General features: G+C 28.2%; 3 protein-coding genes and 2 long non-coding RNA genes across 7 annotated transcripts; 2 read left to right on the forward strand and 3 right to left on the reverse strand.

Moving 5' to 3' along the window:
- Positions 1-23: 23 nt before the first annotated feature.
- LOC113789269 (uncharacterized) lies at positions 24-1,078 on the reverse strand. The gene is made up of 2 exons (XM_027338785.2): positions 751-1,078; positions 24-691 (listed from the first exon to the last, which is right to left on the reverse strand). The coding sequence occupies exons 1-2, from the start codon at positions 1,076-1,078 to the stop codon at positions 129-131; spliced, it is 891 nt and encodes a 296-aa protein (XP_027194586.2). The 3' UTR covers positions 24-128.
- LOC142646059 (uncharacterized) lies at positions 544-3,504 on the forward strand. The gene is made up of 2 exons (XR_012847073.1): positions 544-685; positions 791-3,504. It is a non-coding gene; the product is annotated as an uncharacterized LOC142646059 (long non-coding RNA).
- Positions 2,243-21,526, reverse strand: LOC113789274 (uncharacterized). 3 transcript variants are annotated; one of them, XM_027338791.2, is made up of 11 exons: positions 21,368-21,526; positions 12,757-13,117; positions 11,807-12,689; positions 10,511-11,402; positions 4,372-4,423; positions 4,181-4,312; positions 3,949-4,101; positions 3,637-3,818; positions 3,295-3,504; positions 3,095-3,238; positions 2,243-3,033 (listed from the first exon to the last, which is right to left on the reverse strand). In XM_027338791.2, exons 1-11 carry the CDS (start codon positions 21,419-21,421, stop codon positions 2,434-2,436), a joined length of 3,663 nt encoding a protein of 1,220 aa, XP_027194592.2. In that variant the 5' UTR covers positions 21,422-21,526; the 3' UTR covers positions 2,243-2,433. The 3 variants fall into 3 exon arrangements, with proteins under 3 accessions (XP_027194592.2, XP_027194589.2, XP_027194591.2); XM_027338788.2 differs by lacking the exon at positions 21,368-21,526 and adding an exon at positions 17,155-19,722; XM_027338790.2 differs by lacking the exon at positions 21,368-21,526 and adding an exon at positions 17,155-18,556 and having other exon boundaries at positions 3,637-3,815.
- Positions 20,250-21,195, forward strand: LOC142646060 (uncharacterized). The gene is made up of 2 exons (XR_012847074.1): positions 20,250-20,803; positions 20,944-21,195. It is a non-coding gene; the product is annotated as an uncharacterized LOC142646060 (long non-coding RNA).
- Positions 21,527-22,166: 640 nt separating the features above from the next.
- On the reverse strand, positions 22,167-23,458 carry LOC113789268 (E3 ubiquitin-protein ligase NRDP1-like). Its single transcript, XM_027338784.2, has one exon. The coding sequence runs from the start codon at positions 23,112-23,114 to the stop codon at positions 22,431-22,433; it is 684 nt and encodes a 227-aa protein (XP_027194585.1). The 5' UTR covers positions 23,115-23,458; the 3' UTR covers positions 22,167-22,430.
- Between the last annotated feature and the right edge of the window lie 1,251 nt (positions 23,459-24,709).

A 24,709-nucleotide genomic window follows, 5' to 3' on the forward strand; every position in this document is an offset into this window, starting at 1 on the left:
TCTGTCGAACATTTTTATTGATTTTTGTAATGAAATATTAAATTATTTGGTATTATTATCATTATAAAACACTTATTATAAAAAAATGGATATGCAAAGAATATCAATTCCAAAGAAAAAACATTTTTTCAAACATTATCACAATTATTTTTCGATAAAATTGTTGTTGATGAATTCAAAAATCGAAAATAGAATAAAACAAATGTTATCAAAACAATTAGTATCAACAATGCTGTTATCGAGAATAATATGGAAATAATAATCATTGAAATGGTTGATGATGATGAAGATGACGAAGAATTTAATGAATCGAACCAATTTATTATCGATGATGATAATGATGAATTTGTTTGATTGTTTTTCCGGATAATTTTTTCCGGAAAGTTTTCCATTTTCCTCTCAATATTATTGTGTTTGGAAAGATTCTCGATTGTTGATACAAATTTTTGTTGTGTTTCATTAAGATTTTTCATTTTAACCATTAAATCATTAATAATTTCGGTAATCATACCATCCAAATCATTTTCAATATGTTCACGAAGTTTTTGATTATTACGTTCAACATATGATTGTAATTTTTGTATTTGAATTCGAAATAATTGTTCAATATTTGAATTGATGGCCATGTTTGAATGATTTGGCGAACAATGATCCATTTGTTCCAGGTATTTTTTCAGATTCGATGGTAATGCTAAAATGATGATGATGATAAAATTAATAGAGTTTATTAATCAAGAATCAATAACATACATGAAAGATAAATCTGATAATGATATTTTAATTCATATAGATAGAATGGACGATTCCAAATTAAAAATTCAAAATTTAATGATCGTTGTAATGCAATTGGAATATGGATTTCAATATTGGTTGAATCAAAAAGTTTATAATCAAGCCACCATGCATAACAATTGATCAATGATAATCGTGGTAACCAAAGATTAATATTCGGTACTTTTATCAGATCAATTCGTGCAACAATTTCTCTACTTTTCGAATGATCAATAGCAAAAGAATGTTTTACCATTAAAATTGGTAAAATCAAAACAAATAACATTAACAATTTCATTGTCATCATTGTTTTTTTTACAAATCATCGATTAATGAAAAAAAATGGAAAATATTTCATCGAATCATTTTATTTGTTGCATTTGTTAATTTATGCTGACCAAAGCATAAACTGATTTTATCAATTTTTTTTCGGGAAGAAAAGAAAAGAAAAGAAGCCAGAAACAAAATTATCGAAAATTCATCAAGTTACCGCCAATATTGTAAAAGTCAGCCATTTTTTTCTCTTATTATATTTCATCAATGAAAATTGCCAAAATTTTTCACATAATCATCATCATCATCATTACTGTTTATTTCAATATATTTTATAATCACGATCAACATTAGGTAATAAAAACACTCGGGGTGTGTGTGGAAAAATCATCAGTAAATAAAAATAATAATGAAGATTATTGATTGTTGACGATGATGTTTATAACAAAAAAAAAAATCTGAATTCTTCACGAAGATAATAGAATTACACAAAAACGCACACACAAAACACAAAACAAAAACGAACAAAGTTTTATATGGATAAAAAATCAGTATAAATAAAATCAACATTATTGATATTATTATTATTATTATTATTATTAGAAACTGAAAACAAAAATTAATAATTCTGGCACCGATTATTATTATTATTATAAATGAAGTAATTTTGTTTTGTTTTTGAATGAAAAATAGAAAATCAATCTTTTCCGATCAATCAATCGTTGTTGTTTTGTTTTTGTTTGTTTTTGTTTGTATGAAAATAATTTTTTTCAAACAAGAAAAAAAACTAAAAAATAATAATTAATAAAAAAACAAAGATAGAGATTAAAGAGAGGAAAACTTTTTCTGTTGTTGTTGTTGCGGTTGTAACAAATAACGATAATGTTTGTTGTTGTTGTTGTTGTGTATATATCAAAAATGAAAAAAAAAAGAAAAGAAAATCAACTGGATACATAAATGATGTTTTTTTTTAAATGAAGATCATCATATAATTTTCGGGATATTTTGTTTGTGTGTGTGTGTGTGTAATTATCACATTGAAATTATGTGTGTGTGTGTCTGTCTGTCTGTTGTGTAATTTCAAATTCATTTTTGTTTTTTGTTTCATTGATGTATTGATAAATGTGTTTTGTGTGTGTGTGTGTGTGAAGATCCAAGAATGTTCATTTGAAGTAGTGTTGTGATGAACTGCCTATAATTATTATTTTTTTTTTTTTTTTGTCAAACAAACACTATTATCATCACGAATTACTACTGTCAAGATTAACAAGATAAATGTGTATGAAATATATTTACATAAAAAAAAAATTTGAGGTAAAAATCAAAGATTTTTTTTTTTTAATTGACGATTCTTTTTTTTCTACAACCAATCATAATTGTTGATTTATTTTAGGCCGTCAATGTTGTATTTGCATTACGTGTTGGTGTTGTAGCCACTGTTTTTGATGATATTGGTGTATAGATTTTCGATGTTTGATCGACTTTACCATTATTATTATTATTATTGTTATTATCATCATTTGGACATATGGATGATGATGAAGAGGAAGAAGAAGATGATGAAGATGATGAACATTGATTTGATGATCGATCGGATGATGATGATCCAAGAGCAGAACCAACAGATGATACGGTCAATTGAAAATTATCAACAACAGTTGTAGATTTTTTGGAATCATCATCATTATCTTTGTGATGACATTTTTCACATTCAACATTATCATTATCATCATCATCATCAAAATGGCTACAAACAGATGATGTACCTTCTTCACCACTTTCTTCAACTAACGGTGATTTTGCAATTGTCGTTTCTGTTTGAGAAATCATAGATGGCTGCATATTGGTAGTATTTGTAGCAATGGCTGTTTGTTGTTGTTGCTGCTGTTTATTAATCACCGGTCGTAATACAAGAAAATTAAGCAAATCCGATAATGATATGATACCAATAACATGATCATCCGAATCAACAACAATTATACGATGAACCTAATGTTATTTCAAAAAAAAACATCAATTAAATGTATTGGAAAAAAACAAAATAATTTACCTCAGCCTGAACGATACGTTCAAAAATTGTATGCAATGTTTCATTCATCGTACATTTTACAACTCGTTCCGATTGATGACGAAATTCTAATGCTTTTTTAATGGGTATATCTAAATCTTGATACATTTTATCTGCAGCCAAGTGCTAAAATGATAATTTTTTTTTAATGAATGAATTAATAATCAAAGACAAACACTTACAATCACATCAAATTTAGCATAAACATCGATAACTTTATTCTTTTTATCAACGATCGGTAATGCAGAAATACGTGCTTCAATCAATAGATTCAATGCTTCAGTCAATGATGTTTGCAATGTTGCTGTTACAATATTTTCAAATGTACCGATTTGAGGTAGCTCACGTAACGTTTTCTGCAAATATGATGGCATTGGCAATCGATTATAATACTAATTTGATGATAATAAACGGGGATTTTTTATTTTTGTAGGAAAAAAAATTTTTTTTTGATCATTCATTTAGTTAATTAATGATATAAACCATGATTTATTTAAAAAAAATCAAGGCTAAAATAAACTTACAAAAAGAAATAAAAATTTAAGGATCCTTTTATGGGTTAAAATATAAAGGACATTTCCGGTATCAGGATCAATGACTGGAAGACGATGAACTTTATTACTTAACAATGTTCGTATGGCATTGAAAAGACTTTCATCAGGCTCAACACATACCAATGGTCGAGCTTTTTCTTTAAGCAGACCTGCTTATTACAAAAAAAATTGAAACAAACAAACAAACGTAAAAATAAGACATTTCATTCAAAAGAAAAAGAGTAGAAAAAAAAATATATTTAAATGAAAAAAGAAAGAGAGAAAAATGAAAACACAACATACTTCTCCAATTATCCAATGTATGTTCCTGTAATTCTTCCATTTTTAATTGCGGTGAATGATAATATGTTAAAAGAATGTGTATAAAATCTGTAATGGTTAACATTCCAATAAAACGATGTTTACTTGCATCCCATAATGGTGCGGCACGAATTCCTATATTGTTTCGTGGTTGTTGATGGACAAAAAAAAATTTATTTATACATTTTGATCAATAAGGAAAGGGAAAACATACCATTGCTAAGCAATGCAAAAAATGCTTTTTTTACAGCAAGCTGTGTATCGAATACAACCAATTTGGCACTGACCGGTATGATATCATAGCAACGATAAAATTTAAAAAAACGAACATAGACCAGATTTTCATCTAAATGAAAAAAATCAAATTAGAAAACCAGAAATCATTCAATTCAATTCAATTCTTACCGATATCTTCAAATTCAAAACGATCACAGAGAGATTCTTGATGGTTAAAATTCTGCATTTTGGTCGATGTCGTAGTCGTAGAAAACAAACATAAAAGAAAAAGAAAATTTAAAAAAATTTATTAAAATCGAAAAACAAACACAAAAAATGATGATGATGAAATCAAACAAAACGTAAACACTCGTAAGCACGCGCATCATTTGGAGAAAAAAAAAACAAAATTAGAAAAATTTAATCCATGTGGAATGGAAATATTCTATCTTGTTGTTGTTATCTATGACACATCACATCCTTTCAATTTTCTATCAACAACAACAACAACAACAAATATCTGAAACACACACAAACAGTGTTTGACTGATAGATAATGTTTTGACGTAATCGTAAGTGTACGTGTTTTTTTTTGGTGTTTGTTTGTCTGTCTGGTGATGATGATGATTATAAACAGGAATTTCAAAATTGATTCAAAATCCCAGAAAAAAAAACTAATCTTATAGTGGGAAATAACATCAACTACATCTACATTGATTGATTGATTGTTTGTTTGTGACGGTGTGGTTGATAGTGATAGTGTCAAAATCCTATTCGTAAGAAGAAGAAGAAGTAGGAAAAAAAGTCATCAATTTTGGTGAAAAATATTTGTAAAGTTTTTTTTTTCATTCGCAAAACGACTAACCCTCCAATCTCCATAAAATCGAAATTCTGCTCCATTTTTTTTCTCATATCAACTTCTTATCGTTATATATTGATTACCCAAGAATTACATCATCATATTCTTTCTATGCATCATCTTATCGATGTGAAGAGAAAAAAAAACTAAATAGAAATTTCAAAAGACATCAATCTTGACTATATCTACAACATACACACAAATGAATTCTATAGCATCATCATCATCATCAAGATGGTCATTTATTTTTTCATCATTTCCTTTTATTTATTTATTTTTTTTTGTGTCTGTTGGAAATCCGGTTCTTGGACCAAATAATAATTGATTGGTTTTTGTTGTTGTTGTTGTTCAACAACTTATGAACAAACATAAACAAACAAGAAAAAAAAACACCAAGGACAAAATGGATGACAAAATATTTTCCTTTTTGTTCATTTTTTTTTATTTTGCAGCAGAATACCAGAATATTTGTTCAAGGGAAAAAGTTTTTTTCTTCCTATTGATAATGTAAGAAAAATTGTCAGGTCCATTTTACTTTAACATCATTCATTCATTGTCAATCCAACAATCGAAAATGATTTGGTTCCATACACACAAACACAAAGCCTTAACATAGATTAACCGAAACACCATAATAATAATAATGAGATGGGAAAAAAGAATTTTTTTAATTTCATATTTTTCTGTCAATCATCCAAAATAGCAAGAGAAAACAAAACAATAAGAATCTTAACAAATTAATCACTAAGTGAGAGAGAAAAATGACATTTCAAAAAAAATCTAACCCTTATATGATGATTAGGGATGAAAAATTATTAAAAATTCATAATTACATGTACCCAGAATCAAATCTTTTTGAAAGAAGAAAAAGAAAAAGAAAAAATTATAAACAACAACCATATGATCAGAAAATAATCAAAACCATATTAAATTAGTTATGGTTGCTAAATATAGAAATTTTTTTTTTTTTTTGGCATCATCATAACTACCAACCAACCAACCAACATTCATTGAAAAAGAATTTTAAAGAAACCAAAACACACACAATAGGAATGTCGAAATTCATTACGGGAATTTTTTTTCGCCATCCCTCTTTCCCCCCACAATGTTATTTTTATTTAATATACCAAAAAAAAAGAGAGAGGAAAATTTCGTCAACAAACTATCATCATCATATTCAATATCACAATTGGCAACGACAACGATGACAGCCAACAATCATCATCATCAACAACAACAACAACAAATTAAATAAACATCATTCAGCAATACTGACATAGACATAACTTTTCCAACAAAAAAAAATCCTCATCATCATCATCATTGTGATGATGATGTTTACCATTCATTAACATCAACATCATGAATGATAAACGCCTTTTTATTCTTATACCAACCACTGCTAAAAATAATCAATCTAACCCTCCACAGCAACAACAATAATAATAATAATAATCATCAAACCGGGGCTCCAAAATCATTTTTTTTTCTATTTTTTTGATTATAATTTTTATCATTGGAAAAATATCACGAACGAACGAACAAAAAAAAAGATTATGCAAGCAAGCATGCAATCTTTTTGGTGGTGGTTTCAATAACAAAACCTATCCAAACCAAATGGAGAAAAAAAGAAAGAAAAATCTTTCATTCAAACCAACCATCCATCTATCAAGATATTATATTCTCCAATCATAACAATTAAAAAGAATGGATATTTGACTTGAATGATTGAACATTTTTGAAGAGAAAAGACAGCCAAAATGATGAAGAAACAAAAACAAAACAAAAAAATACATTTTTTAAAGCCAGTTACTTTGATTCGAAGTGAAGGTCATTTATGGAAGAAGAATATATCTTCTTCTTCAATAGAACCTAAAAAAAATTGCATATAAAAAGTGTGACGTTATCACTCACTCACTCACTCTTTTTGTCACTAAATCTAAATATTATTATTATTTTTCATCATCATAGAGACAAACACACACACACAAAACATCCGAAAAGAATTGATTAGTTTTGTTGTTTAAAAAAAAAAGAAAAAAAAGACCGGTCCTTATTAAACAATGTACATAAATGCCAACTTGTCATAGTTTTTTGGCAAATATACACAGGTATTTTTGATGGATGGATTTTTAGTTTTTTTGGGTAGTCAAATCATTCATTTTGTTTTGAATACAAGGAAAATAAAATATACCCAACAACAAACTGATAACATTTGATGATAAGTCGATCATTCTCTCTATCTCTCTCCCTCTCTTTTAACGATAAGCAAACATTTAAAAAAAATATCATATTTTTGAGAATATCCACCTACAACCAAAAAACGACAAACAACCATATGATAAAGATGTTTGCTTTTTGAACGACAATATCTCATTGAACGACGATTCCATGATTGTTTAGTTGTCGAATTATTATTATTATTATTTGTTGTTGTTGAAGGACAATCGGTAGACATTGAACGATTAAATAATTTACGATGTGGACTTCTTGATGTTGGAGGTGATGATGATGATTGTAATAGATTATTATCATCATTAAAATTATTTTGTTGTTGTTGTTGTTGTTGAAACATTGTAGGTGTTGGTGGTGATGATCCAGCACCACAATAATGGCAATAAAAATCAGGTGAATTGAATGAAAATTTTGATGGTGATGGTGATCTTGATATATTTGGTGATGATGATAATAATGGTTGTTGTTGTTGTTGTGTATTTAATGATAAGGTCAATGGTGATGGTGGCCTAAGTAATGATGCTGAATTAGATGATTTAGATTTTGTTTGCTGTTTCATTGATAATAATGAAGATTGTTGTTGTTGTTGTTGATGCTGTTTATGTTTAACCGGTATTGAATTTGATCTTGCTAATAATGGATGTGAAGGTGGTGGACGAAATAATTTCAATGTTTTATTAAATGTACTTGAACGTTTTTTCTTATTATTATTATTCGATTGTTGTTGTTGTTTTTTATCATTCAATAAAATTGTTTTCGAAGATGTTCCATATGATGAACGATTCGTAATGGCTAATGTTGATGATTTTTGTGGATAATATAATGATCCAGGAAAACGTATGGATGGATTATTTCGATTATTATTATTATTATTTATTGTACCCGTTATTGTATGATAATTTCTTTCATATGGATCTAATAAATCTTCATTAAAATCATCACATTCTTCATCATCATCATCATCATCATCAACAACATTTTCAATACATTTTTCTTCATTTGAAAAATCATCAACAATTTTTTTACAATCATCAACAATTTCAGATGATACTATCATATCAGGTGGTGAATTTGAAGCCATTTTTTTTCTTCTTTTTTGTTTACCAATTTCACAAACCACAATCAACAAACATTTACAAAAAAAAATAATAATACAGGAATAACAACACTGAACACACACACAAACACACTGAATTAGAGCAAAAAAAACAATGATTATGAATTTTTTAAGGGCGATGATTGACTAGTTGATGAAATTTTGTTGTTGTTGTTGAAAAATTCATGAAGTAAGAATCAACAAACAAACAAACAAACATTCAGTCAAAATGAATCGAGAAAAAAAATAACAGTCTATCATCGTTCATTTCAGTTTATTGATTGAATTAAATTCAATTTTTTTTTTGATATAATGAATGAACAATCATCATAATCGTCAACAAGAAGGAAGACAAAATCAACAACAACAACAACAACAACAAATGAATAAATTCTCAGGGAAAATGATTCATATGGAAACAAAACAAAAAAATCGATGTAAAGAATGGAAGAAAATGAATTTTGTTGTTGTTGTTGTTGTTGTTATTATGAATTGTATTTCTTCATTGAAACAAAAAATTGCCTGTTTTTTTTTCAATGTTCATCATCATCATAACATACATTCATTCATTATAATGTTATTCCTTTTCTCTCTTTTCATCATCATCATCATCATCACCATAATCAAATATCCACTGCTCTTGTATCTTTCTCTATGTGTGTATGGTGTATGGAGTATGTATGTATGTTTGGGAGCAATTCATATCCTCCACCACCACCACCACCACCACAACAACGAACAAAAATTTGATTCAAACAAATATACAAAACAACAACAACACAGTCAACACAAATATCTATTGGTATGTATTCACTGTATTCAAAACAAGCTAACATATATTTTCTTCGTTTTGGGGAGAAAAATAAAATGAAATGAGAGAAAAAGAGAGATGGATACCCGAATAACGTTAACGTTAATAACAACCACCACCACCACTATCAAAAAAACATCAAGAAAAGAAAAAGAAACAAAAAAACTTTAAGCATCATCACAAATATCTTTACGAAAAACAAACACACAACATCTATATAAATGTTTTAAATTGTATAAAATAAATTCAAACACACACACAAAGTAAATGAGAGAAAGAGATGGAGATAATATAAACTTTCAATTCGTTGAAACCAAAAAAAAAAAAAAAAAAATACACTCAGAAAAACACTATAGCAATGAGGATATTCAGGAGTTTTCGTTGGCAATATTATTTTTCTGGTAGTGTATCTTTGGGTTTGTTGTTGGGTTAGCATTGAATGTGAATCGAAAGCAAAAAAATTTTTATGGATATCATCATCACACCAAAAGCAATATAATACAATAATGAAAATAATAATAGTTATCTAATATTCATTCAAACGGATTCATTCTTTCATTCAATTCAAAGAAGAAGAAGAAAAAGAAGAAGGCGCATGTTGTTGTTGTTGGTTTTGAAAAAACATTTCACGTCCCAGAAAATGATTTTATTCAAGCCATTTGGTATTCAGTGTTCATTTCTGGTTGGTGAACGTGATTATGATCATATATTATAAAATCAAATCATTTTTTGGATAATAAAATTATGATGATATAGGAGGATATATATCATCAACCACCACTACTGCTATATTAGCTTATAAAAATTTTCAATCTTAGTTTTCAACAAAACAAAATTTGATTTGTTGTTGTTGTTATCACATTCATTCTCAAATTATAGTTTTATTTCTTAATAATATTTTCTTCAGAAAAAAGTGTGATATTCTTATCATTGTTGGTTACCTTGTATACACACACAAACAAACAAACAAACATTTGAACAATCAAACTATATGAAACTTGAGATTTAAAAAAAAAAAACAAAACAAACAATTTGGATACACATATATAACCAAACCATACAACTCCATCATCAAAATATCCATACATAGCTCATGTGCAGATATAAATATAGGGGAAAAAAAAGTAAAGTAGAGGCTCCAAATTGGAAACAAAAAAATTCTAGCATAATATTTTCAAAGAATCGGGCCTACGCTTTTTTTCAGAATTGAAAATTCTTGAAATAAAAAAAAACAAAAGTTCCATGACCCGGAATAATCAATAAACACCCACACACTTTTTTTAACTAATTCAAATAAAAACCTAGAAAAAAAATTCTTTGCACTTACCGGTCTATTATTACGTCTTATACGATAACTATTATTATTATTCATATGAGAATTTTGTGGCTGTTCAGTTGCAATCGAATTGGAACGACCACGAAACATATCAAAAACACGTGCCATTGTTGATGCTGAACTTGAACGTGATCGTGGCCTATTGATTAATGAAGAACCAGGTGAAATTGTTGCTGCTGTTGTTATTGTTGATGCTGCTGCTGCTGCTGCTGCTGTTGCCGCTGATGATGATAATGATGAATGTTTACCACTATTATTATTAATATCTGAATAATAACAATGATGTTGATTATTAATCAATGATGATTGTTCACCACCATTTACAACCGATGCACGTACACAAGCATTATATAATGTATAATCAACTGAAAATGGATCAATAACAGAATTTGGTGATATTGGTGCCGATATAATGCCTGAATCACGACTATATGCTGATGATCGTCGTCGTACTGATGATGATGCTGATAATGATGTTAATGGTTGATGATCAATTATTCTAGATGTTGTTTGACAATTATTTCTTGTTGGTTGATTATTGACCACAATTGTTTGTTGCTGTGATGATAATTGATTATTATAACCATTTGTTATTGTTGTTGAATCTATTGCTGTTGTTGGTGTTGTTGGTGATAATGGTGTTGAAATCGATGCGAATGTATTATCTAAATTTGTATTAATATTTATTGTACCGGAATTTGTTGTTGTTGTTGTTGATGTGGATGTGACTGTTGTCGATGGTGAATGTCGATTGAGGAAATTGTTCTTGAATACAGCAATCACTGACGTTTTCTTGACGTTCGAATTTGAATTATTATTGTTGTTGTTGTTTGCATTATGATTGTCACGGCTATTTCGACTTCCTTCCGTATTTGAACGTGGCCTATTTTTATTTATTTGAAAAAACAAAAAAAATTTCAAAAAAAATTAGGAAAAATTTCAATGTTTTTTTTCAATTTGAAAACAAAATTGGTATGTTTTTCATCAATCACACCAGTTGAATGTAAAGAAAAGAAATGTTTTAGAAAAACAGAAAAAAAATTATTCAATGAAACGAAAATCGACAAAACACAACCAAGTGAATCTCGTTGTTGTTGTTTTTGTTGAAAAATCTTTAAATGTGTGACTATATAATTGATCGATGCGGTTTTTTTCTGATCGTTGTTGTTGTCAATGGGGTTTTTTCCGTTTTTATCATCGGTATTCAAATAGATAACTATTTTATTTTATTTTTTTACACAGCCAAAAGAAGAAAGAAAAAACAAAACAAAACAAACAACAACTTACCTAAACGAATCAAAAAATGAATTATTATTATTTTGGTTGTTGTTGCTGTTATTAAGAGATGAACGATGGGATTTCGATGAGGAAAAAATCCCAGTCACAATCAATGCTGCATTGTTTGTTGTTGCTGTTGATGATGTTGATGAAGAAGATGTGGGAGAAAAAGAATTTTCACCATCATTAATCGATGAATGTTGTGTATAAGGATTAATATGCTGTTGTTGTTGTTGTTGATGATGTAATGACATAGTAGCATCATGTGATTGACGTCGAGTCGATCCACAATGATTATTATCATTATTAGATTTATTTGATGTCGATGTCATTGTTGTATTGTTTGTTTGTCCACCAACACCTAAACCAGCGGATATTAATGCCGAATGACGAATCTGTTGTGTAAAACCATTCGAATGTGATCGAGTACGGCTATTTGTTGGTGTTGTTGATTTTGGCTGTGGTTGTTCAAATAATCCATCATAATAATTGACAGGCAAACGAACGGCAGCAACAACATTAGATGAATTTATTGATGATGATCCAGATTTATCATTATGTGGATGACCATGAACAGTATGATAAACATGATGATCATTATTATTATTATAACCACAATCTTGATTATTTGAGCTAGTAGATGGTGGTGATGTACAACGAATTTTATTATTATTGAGCATTTGATGATGATTATTATTACTGTCTTTGAATGCAGATTTTGGTGCACTTGATGATGTTACTTTTGTCATCATTTTTCCAATAAATTCTTGTGCTTTAGATTTTGTAGTAGCAGTTGTTGTTGTTGTTGTTGTTGATTCTTTTGCACCGGTTGATGAACCAGATCTCCAAGATGATGATGATGTTGATGAAGATGTACCAATCGATGTTGTCGCTATTTTAAAAAAACCAAAAGGGTTATCATCATTTTTAAAAAAATACAACCAAATATAAACACATACTTTCAGGTAAACGATTTGAATCATCTAATGAACAATCTTCATCATCCGAATGATGATCAGAATTTGATTGTTTACGTAAAAATGGTAATACAGATATTTTCGGTATTATACCAATTGGTTTGGATTTTGTTTTTGTCGAATTATTATTATTATTATTACTGCTGCTGTTGTTGTTGTTTACAGAGCTATTATTTGAACCGGATGTTGATGTTGAATTTATTGATGGATCATCAATAGCCGAATCAATTGAATCAAGATGTTTTCGTTGATATTTATCATCCGTTTGTTGTTGTTGTTGTTGTTGTTGCTGTGATTGTTGTTCATTTACAATTCCGTTATTAGTATCACTTTGATAATGTTCCTGTAAAATGAAACAAAAGAAAAAAAAAAGAAAATTTTAATTATTCTGTTTTTTCTCCGAAATAAAAAAACTTCGTGAATAAAACGCTAGATGGCCACCTGATTTGATAAAAGCAAAAGCGAAAAATGAATAGAAATTCCTATTGGCTACCGGAATCTCAACATTTTTGTTTTGTTTTTCGTTTTCATCAACAGATAGAATCCATTTTATTTTTAGCAAACAAAAAGAAAAAAACTCGTTTGTTTTGTTTTGTTTTTCAACAAAAAAAAACAATCAAAAACAACAAACATGGAAAGACAGGAATGAAATTCAAATAATAAAAACAAAGAAAAAGAAGATGATTATAAACATCCGTATAAAATTCAAATCGAATAATTTATTTATGAAAAATAAAAATATCGAATCCAATCTATTCATAAATATCATACACATTATGATACTACATATCTCCAACAAATGTAAACATCCAATGTGTGTATATAGCTCTCATCATCACCATTATCATTATCAATCGTTATTGGTGAAAAAAAATAATGGCGATGATAATTATATAGAAACCTATAGGATTTTTGTTTTGATTCCATTCAGTTTGAACACATGACAGAAATATATCACTTGAAAAGGAAAGAAATAGCGGTAAATATCTATTCAGTGGAAAAAAATATACGAAGAAAAAGTCACGTATGCACACATGAAAAAACATCTTCAATGTTTATCAAATATAATATAATGTTATTGTCGCTATTTTCAAACAAACAAACAAAACAAAACAGAATAGCCTAGACCTTTGTTTTCAACAACAGAAAATTCACATACACACACATGTCAACAACAAGAAAACAGACATTGAAAAACACACACACGAAATCAGATAATCAAAAAAGAATTTGAAAACAAAATCAAAATAAAAAAACTTGATTTCTTCATTAATAGATGAAGGAAATGAAAATTCCTCCAATCAAACAGAATGACAACAGAATAGGAGGAACCCAAAAAGATAAACAAATGACAACAACAACAAACAATCAGACAGGACTGATAAATAATCAAATGATAATAATAGTAGTTATCAATTTCAATGGAAATTTTTTATTTATTTAAAAACCTTGAAAAAAATGTATTTTTTTTTTTTGGTTGCTGCTGTTGAGAATTGAAGAATTCAATTGAAATTAAATGATGATGATGAACGATGATTGAATTGACAATTGATTTTTCAGAGAATTTCTTGGGAAAATCAACACAAAAAAAACAAACAAGATAAAAACACACAGAATCGAATCAAATTGAAAAGATTTCAAAGAAATTCGAATCAATTTGAATGACAGACGATGGGAAAATTTTCTTGGAAAATTTCAACTGAACCGATTATTGGATTTAAAGAAGAATTTTTAAATCAAATTTTTCATTTTTTTCATTTTCTGATTGTCGACGTAATTGGAAGCTAGGATTATTTTCGTCAATAAATAATGATTATGATGTTGTTGTTCTGTCAGTTGCACCAAACACAAACACACACACACAAGACAATCAAACAAATCATTGTAGACTGAATTGTTTGATTGTTTGACTAGAAACAAAAAATCTTTATCATCAAAAAACTACTATCAACATCATCATTATCATCATCGAAACCACAAGAGAAACAAAAAAACATCCATCATTATCTTATCGTTATCGTCGTCGTCAAAAAAAAGACACTAACATTGGATTGATTTTTTTTTTTTTTTTTTTTTTGATATATCCAAAGTACGAAATCATTGAAAAACTACCACCATCCGAGTAGATATTTGAATTGACAAAACTTGGAAATAACTTCTTCTTTTATTTTTCTGTTGCTGAAAAACAAACAAATTTTATTTTCGTAAATTTCGTAAACAAACAAACGAAAAAAAACAGCAACAACAACAACATTAACCATCATTATCATTTAGTAAAATAATCAGACCATCATCATCATCAACATTGATGAATCCTTCCGAAAAAGCAACAACAACAACAACAATTTGAACAATTTGTTTTTTGAATAAACGAAATGAAAATAAAGAAAGAAAACACACACACCAAACACAAAATAAACCAAACAAATGATTATCTCATTCATTTGGAAAACGAAATAAATCCATTCTGTGTTTCAAATCAAAAGTTAACTTTATTTGTTGCCGTTGTTGTTGTTGTTGAAAACATTTGCAAAAAATAAAAATTGGAAAATGAAATTTTTTTTGTACCGAAAAAAAATGATTCATTTAAAACGCCGTTATTAAGTAGAAATAGAAATAGAATGAATGAATGGAAAGCAAGAATAAATAGAATTCATTTCGAAATGAGATTGCGCAATTGGATTCTACACAAATTCAAGAATAACAAGTTTTTTTTAATCATTACTATAGTTTGTTTTATTTATATAGAATTTTTTGGTTACCTTTTTTAATATTTTTTTTCATTTTGATTAAAATCTTGAAGGTTTTTTTTTATAAGTACAAATTCAAACAAAACAGTAGCACTTGGCTATATATTATTATTATTAGAATAAATGAAAGAATTGCATGACCCAAAAACAAAAACAAGAAAAGAAGAAGGAAAGAAATTTGATAAACCATAAAATTGTGATGAATGAATGGAATAAAAGTGTGACAATAACTGGTGGCCTTCATCAGTTGTTTGTTGTTGTTTGTATTCGGTTGACTTTCGTACTGAAGAAGTGAAAAGTGAAAACAATCGATTCATCAAAGAATCGAGAATAATAATAATAATTGTTGTTGTTGTTTTGCAAAAAAAAACAAGAATAACAAACAAACAAACAACAAGGTGCTTTCTCATTAATGAGAATTTTCTCCTAAACACTAATAATTTCTTTCGATTAGCGATTCTTCACAATGCAATGAATGGATGGATGGCCTTCAAAGAAAACAGAATCGCCAATACAAAAACAACTAAAAATCAGGAAGAATTCTCAATAACAATTTTCCAAGAAATTAAAAGAAAATTTAATGATTTAACGGCTGATGATAATTATATGATGAATGTATCATAACAACAACAACAGCAACACAGATGTGATAATAAAATCAAAAATCAAACAACAACTCGTGACAGCAATAATCATTATCATTATCATCAACAAACATAAGACACGTTCAATGAATTGATAATGAAAAAAAACCAATGGCAACAGAAAGTGCAAATGGTAACATTTGCATAAATCATAATGATTATATCGATCGATTGAAATGGAACCAATTTGTATTTGTATTTGTTAATAATAATAATGATGAAAAACTTTTCCCTTTCAATTTGTTTTCTTTAAAACAAGACAAAATCATTCATATAGAATTTATATTTTTAAAGCTATTTTAAGAAAATCATCATCATCATCATTATAAAAAACAAGTTTTTTAAAGATTAATTAATTAATTTGATTTGAAATGATAAGAGTATGTCAATGATGATTGTAAAAGTTGATCAACATTTGATCAATTGATCAATTATCATCAGCATTATCGAGGGGGAAAAAAGGTTCATTGTACACTCGAATATAAATCTAATATAAAGAGGTTTTGTGCATAATGAATGAATATCAATATCAATATCAATCGATCGATCGATCGGAATTTGAATTTGAATTCGAATCAATCAATTTGATTCGATTAATCAATTCGATATAAACATATAAACAAACTGAAATGAATTAATTAATCATATAAAAGAGAATGACAAAAATATGAATTAACGTCATTAACATCATACACAAACACACACACACACACACTCAGTAATAAGTGTTTACGTTTGCCATAAATATAGAAATCCAATAATTTAACCTTGGCTATATTTATCACAAATATAAATCAATCAATCGATTTGTTTTTCCTCGATTCAAATGATGATGATCAAAACATAAACAAACAAAAAAACAAACAAATAATTCTACAGATGGACAGTATCAATAAATGACAAAAATAATGCTTTAAACAATCTTATCTAACCAACAATGTTTTTTTTAAGCCAAACTAATCTGTAATATCCATTTTTGATCATACCTCATCTTCTTCAGTTATATCCGACATTGGAAAAATCATTTCATCTTCAGCTATTTGATGATGATCACGAATGATTGATGTTTGATTTGTTGATGGTGATGATGATGATGATGATGTATATGCTGTTGTTGATGATGATGATGATGATTGACCACCACCATTAATAAAACGATTCAATGCTGTTGAACGTGGTGATATTAATGATGGTGATGTTGCCGATGATGATGATGTTGTTGTTGATGAATTGTTCATTGCCATTTTTAAATTCTGTACAGGTAAATATGGAATTGTTTTTGGTATAATTATTGTTGATGATAAAATTGGCGGTGATGATGGTAATAATGGTAATAATGGTGGTGAATTTGGCATAAAAATTTTTTGTAAACGATTACGTAATGTATTATGATGATGATCATTTGATTGATGACATGATTGTTGTTGTTGTTGTTGATTATTGATTATTGATCCAGATGATATTGGATTTTGATCATCACGATGATGATGATGATTATCTTCTTTACGTATCATGGCACACATTATCGTTAATATTTTTTGACTTTAAAAACCGAAAAATTTGTTCAAAGAATTTTCAATGTAATTCGATGCTACGACGACGACGACGACGATAATGAAAAACCAGCGTGTTCGGTTTTCTTTTCTCAATCTCGTTCAAGTTTTTCAATCAACAATGTCTCGAATTAAATGAAAAAAAGATCAAAAAAAAATTAGCACTCAAACATATAGTGTGTGTGTATTAAATGGGTTGTTTGGTAAATCAGCCAACAAACAAGAAAATCTTCTGCACATTCATATACATATAAAAGTCTGGCTGGATGGTTGCTAATGTTAGTTGATATTATCATTAAAGCGAATAATGATAATAACAACAACAACATTTATCGACCGACAATGATGATTATGATGATATTCTATGCTGCTGATCTTTGATGATGGTAGAAGAAGTGAGAGTGATATGTGAGAGAAAGAAAGAAAAATCGAATCCAATGAATGAATGATGATAATAAATAATCAAGTTTCATATAGAATCGTCATTGGGTTGAATTATTATTATCATCATCATCAGCATTTCGGATATAAACAACATGTGTTTGCAGGCAGTCATCAACGAGTAATAAAAATTATTATAAAAATAAAAATAAAAAACTGAAGGTCACAATATCACCATTGGAATATTATTATTTTCGATAATATATATGTTGATCGAATGGATTTAAATATAGTGATCGTTGTTGGTTGTTTGCTGGTTGTTGTTGTTGTTTTTCCTGAATCAAATCAAAACAAAAGACAAGACAAGCATGGTTTCTTTCATATCCAAAACAATGATGATTTTACAGTCAAATTTTGTTGTTGTTGTTAAAGAAAGCCGAAAGTTTCTTTTTGATTATGAATTTTGGTTTGCCATATAAAATATATGATAATGATGACGAAGAGTAAAAAACGCGTTTATCCTGTTTTTTCTTTCTTCAAAGCAATTATATTTAAAGCAAAAAAAGAAGAAAAAAAAGTTGTTTTCAAAAAGATGTTTAAGATTGGTTGATGTTGATATTGTAGGTGGAAAGTGTTAGTCGACGTGGTGGTGGTGGTTGATCTTTGCCTGATACACACACACACAGAGAGAGACACAGAGATTAAGATATGAAAATCTCAAAGAATCTTGAATTCTTGATTGTAAAATCGGTTTGAATCTTCAAAATGAATCGATTTTTAAATGATTTTTTTTTGTTAAAACGTGATTTTAAAACACACACATAATACATGCAGCAGGTACATGTATTAATGATGAACTTAACAATCAGTTAAATTTAGTTTTCCTTATTCAACCAACCAATAATGCTGATGATTCAATTCATCTTGTAATGGCCAGAACACGAATAATAAAAAACACAAAAAAAAATTGTTTTCTCTCTTGATTGAACATCAAATCGAATCTTGAACATCAATCGATACACCCACACTTATACACACAAAAAGTAATTCAGTAAGTAAATATTATTATTATTAGAATTGGGTATTTTGTAGTTCTTCTTCTTCTTTGGGATGTTTACGATGTTTGAGTGCCTGTCTGTCTGTGTGTGTGTGGGTTTCGATAGAAAACGAACAGACAAAGACCCAAGAGGAATTATTATTCAAGCTTGTTTTTCCTTCTTCGAAATGAATTTTTCTTTTTATAGATATTATTCTTGAATGATGATTATGCGCATCTCTGGTATACCCATCTCTCATGTGATGATATATTTTCAACAACAACAACAAAAAAAAAAGATTCTTTAGATTTTATCTTGTGGAATTCATGTTCAGTGAGAATGTTCGTCCGGGAATTCAATAGCAATCCGGGAATTATTATTGTCTTGTCTATTTTTTTAACGGTTAGATTGTCTGCCGCTACTACTACGGCTGATGATTGTTCACACACACACTAAATTCACAAAGAAAAAATTCACTTTTTTCACATTTTATAATTTGGTTTTTTCATTGATGAATATTGATGATGAATAAATAACGATAACGATAATGATCGATCAATCAATCAATCAATCAATTTCATTGATTGCAAATTTTGTTTTGATTGATTCAGTTCAGTTTGTTAGATTCAAATTTCCACCCGGTCGATTTGTTATTATTCTTGAACGATAATTATCCAGAAAGAAAGAAAACTATCCATATTTGGTTTTTTTGAAAATTTCGTTGTTGTTGTTATTATTATTCAAAATCCATAATGACGTTCACAAAAATGATTCAGTAGTTTTTGGTTGGATGCAATAAAATGTTTTTGTTATTATTATTGTTGTTATTATTTGAAATTTATAAAATGTTTTAAACATACTTGATCAAATGTTTGTAATTAATCAACTTTTTTTTTAAATAGTTGATCACTTTTTATAGCCATATTAAATCATCTTCAAGGTTATTCATCAACAACAAAAATCATAAATCACAAATCAAATCATCGGATCCATTTATAGATATTTCAATTTGATCATTTGATTTAGTTTTCAATATGTTTCTATTATATAGAAAACAAACAAAATACAATTCGGACAAGGAAAATAGTTTAACGTACAAAACATTCATTCATTGATAAATAAATTAATCTTTTAAGATGATTATTAATTCTTTACGATAATCAGATAGAGAATGAATTCCAAAGAATAAAACTCAAAATTCCAAAACATTCATTGATTGTACACAAAACAAAAAGTGTTGAAAGGCAAATGGCATGGTATTGATTTTTTTTTTTGAATCAATTCATATTTTGGGTAGTGGTTTGGTTGTCTGTAAGAATCTTTAGATTGTGAAAATTGTGATTTAACTATGACCAGAGTAACACACATCATTCACACACACACAGGCAAATTACAAGGCCATCCAACCAAAACACACACAGCACAACCTTTCAACCAATTTTTTGTTTGGATTTCGCTTTCATTTTGGAATCTCGAATAGAACATGCGCCTTTTTGATCATATGGATCATAAAAAACAAAAACAAAATTCAATCAATCGGATTAAATCGATAATTAAAACCCGTTAATTGAAAATTTTCATTTGAAAAAAAACATCAGCAGCAACATGAAACTATCTTGATTGAAGGATTTCCCTTTTTTCAATTTCAATCATCACGTTACCAGGTGAATTTCAAAGTTTTTTCTTTTGTGATTGAAATTTGATTGATTGACGTCAACAACGAAAACAGAAAAAAAGACATTCAAACCACAATATTTCAATCAAATGTTTATAATTAATTTTTTTCACATTACTTTAATTTCAGAAAAAAAACACACACACCATTCATGAATTTTGCTGGGGAAAAAACGACAACCAAAATTGACACTTATCGATTATCAAACTTACATCAAAAACAAACATCATTGCCGTTATTTTTTATGACTAACTATAGAAGGGAAACAAAAACAAATTGATTTAACGATTGATTTAATCAACAAAGGATTTTCATTATTCAACAATTTTTTGAATGTTTGGGATGAATCTAATCAATTATCGATTAAATATGATCAATGAATTTTTGAATTTCTGTTTTATCATTCTGTGAAATTAGGAAATGAATCATCATTTCAAGGAAGAAACGAAAGATTCCTAGTCTGAATGATTCAGCCCAAAAAAAAAAAATGAAGAAATCATCATTTACCGCAATGTCATTAACCGGTTAAATTTGTTGAAAAATTTCAACCTACCATGATTCGACCATAACCATTCTGGTCATTGATGATGATGATCGATTGTGACATTGATGACAGAAAAAAAAGTTCATCACACCATAACCAAAAATTGGATAATTTTCAATCAACCAACAAAAAATTCAGCTATGAAAACTTATTCGAATTGATGATGATCATTATGAAGATGATTGATTGATGTGAATAGTATTGAATCCACAATTTTATCACATTCATTAGAGTTTACATCTCTGAATATAGAGATGTTTTTTTTTGTTGATGATCGATGTTTTGATGTTCGCATGCTCAAATCAATTGGAAAAATGAAAAATACTTTTTTTGTCAATGTTACTGAATGATGATTATTATTATTGAGGAAATTGTAGTTGTAATTGGGAAAAAATAACCAATATTTCCATATATATCATGTTTCCTAGAATTAGATTTGTATCGAATTTCATTTCATTCATTCATTTGGCAATGACAAAATGTTGATAATGATGATGATGATGATATTGATTTTGAATTTGGTTGACAGAAAAATTGATGAACATTCTTTTTCGCTTCATGATGGATTGAATGTTTGTTATCAGATTTCATTGATTGATTGATTCGTTTTTCTGTCAAGAAATTTGATTTTGAAAAAAAAAATTGAAATTAAAAAATCGATTCGAATCCAAAATCGATTCGAAAAAATAAAAATACCAAATGGCCAGACATCTGGTGGCCAAAAAAACAGAAAAAAAACATTTCTTGTTCGAATTTCACAAACATCCAATAGATGGCGATCGAAAAATGGTTTTCAAAAATTCAAAAATTTGATTTTTAAAAAAAATTTTTTAATTTTCTAATTTTAATAAAAAATAATTTAATTTAATTACAAATTTTAGGTGCGAAAAAAATAATACTCAAAATAATAAATACAAATTCAGATTCTTTTTGTAAAAATAATTAATTAATTAAGATAATCGAAATTTCCGGGGGGAAAATTTCTTTCGGTTTTTCAGGTTTGAAAGAAAATGTTGATAATAATACTAAAAAGAAAGTTTTCGGCTACAATTTTTCTCGTAAAGTTTTCCGATTATGAAACCGCATGTTGCTGTTGTTTATCGATAAAATGATAATCACCATCGACATCGACGTTACCACTTTGATTATTATTACAATCATTATCATTATCAAAACGTGGATCAGCTAGCCAATTTGTAAAAAATGTTAATAATTTTTTATATGAATTACCAATTAATGAATATTTAGGTTGATAACGTTTAAAATTACGTTGTTTCATTTCTTGTTTAACATTTTCAAATATATCATTCCATTCGATAGCATCTTGACACATATCTAAATTACAATGATGTTGTAATAATTTTTCGGATGGTAAATAAACACCACAACCACGATGACATTTTATTGGTTTTTGTGGATTCAATTGACATTGATAATAATGACGATAATAATCTTCTAAACGAACATCGGCAATACAACCAAGCGATTCAAAATCACAACGTATACGTAAACGATTAATATATTTTCGTATAGAATCAATTGATGGTCGTAAATCATCTAAACAAAAATCACGACGACATATTGGACATGTTGGTGTATTATAATATGGATCATCTAACCAACGATTTATACAATTATTACAAAACATATGACCACATTCAATTAATTCTTGTGGATCATCCAGTACACCAAAACAAATACCACATATTATTTCATTTGGTAAACGACTTTTAAAACGATTTATATCGTAACCCATTTTTTGTTGTTGTTTCTTTAGTTTAAATAACGTAACGTAACGTAACAAACAAACAAAAGTAATTAATTTCACCGAGATTGACAAATTGGAAGAAACAAAACAAAGTTTTTTTTTAAAAGCGTTTTTGTCTTCTGTTTTAAAACATGTGAGCAATATTGTCTCGCCGTTGATTTATATATGAGTGGAGAAAAGGAAAAGTTTAGTTTTTTAGTCAGAGAGATTGCACGATGAGTGTAAAAAATCTCCAAAAGCCAAATTGAACCAGATCCAGTAATCAATCAATGAAAAAGAGAGAGATCGAAGATCAATCAATCAATCAATACAATGAAATTATCGTAGCCGTAATAGCGGTAGTATAGTTGTAAAACCAAGAAAAAAAAATGACGTGAACACTTTTTATATATATCATAAGCAATCATCAAAGTAATCAAGCAAAGCATATCTCATATCTTATGATATCAAGAACTTGAGTGTTTCTTTCTTTTGCTTGATGAATTGGAATGATGAAAAGCAAAAACCAAAACAAAACAAAAAAATTATCATTGATAACGATGAGAGAGAGTGCAATAATATTGCAGAAAAATATGAAAAACCAAAACAAACTTTGAACAACAAAACAAAACAAACAAGCCACAAAGGGTGAAAAAATCCACAAGTAAACATACAAAAGAGTGGTAAGACGTTTTCCCGAAATAAAAAAGAAACAAGGAAAAATCCAATTTGACAAATTGTAACTGATATGAATATATATTTCCTTTTCAGAAATGGATGATAAAACTAACTAACTAACTGATTGATGCAACTTGACGGTGTTGAAAGTGCAAAAATTTTTTTTTGTACATAATCCGTACAAATCGATAATTAATGCAAAGCTTATTTAGTGGATTGATTATCAATCTTCTCATTTCTTTCTTCCTTTTGGTAGATCGTCATCGTAAATCCAATCATAAATTAGAACATTTGACTTTGATCCTGAATGATTGGGAAACAAGATGAAAAAACGAAAAATTTCAACATCAAACGCGAACATCTTATGATCATTTGGAAAATTCTTTCGTGTTTTTTTCGTATGAAACGCAACAACATGCAACAACAACATCTATATTTGGCCTCTTGGTTGTTTGTTTGTTTGTTTGTTGTTGTTTTTCTATCGAGAACATTGATCGATCGATGGATTGATCGAGAAATTTGGTGAAAATGAAAAATCTGTCGATCATTCTCGATTGATGAACAACAGTGGGTGGCGAAAAAAATACAGTGATGAAACATACACACGTTTTTTCGCGCAATAAGAGTGCAATTTGCCTTATCATTTGAAGATCAGAGAGGGAGAGAGAAATTTCAAAAAGACTTTCATAAGAAAATATTACACATTTTGAGATGATAAACAATGTTTCAAGTTGGAACTGGTCTGTGTAAAAATGTCTATCAAATGATATATATACACCACAGTGTCAATGACAAAAATTTGACAAAAATTGAAAAAATTTTTGGACAAATTTCAAGCCAGAATGAACCGGATGATTTACAAAAATCATGAATCATATCAGGCAGGCAAGAAAAGAAAAGATTTCATGTTTTTCTCTCCCCCTGTT

This window comes from Dermatophagoides pteronyssinus, unplaced genomic scaffold, assembly GCF_027571235.1.
Source record: "Dermatophagoides pteronyssinus isolate colony J.1.1.1.1 unplaced genomic scaffold, Derpt_VIB-CSIC_2022.12 sq0043, whole genome shotgun sequence".
Classification (NCBI taxonomy): domain Eukaryota; kingdom Metazoa; phylum Arthropoda; class Arachnida; order Sarcoptiformes; family Pyroglyphidae; genus Dermatophagoides; species Dermatophagoides pteronyssinus.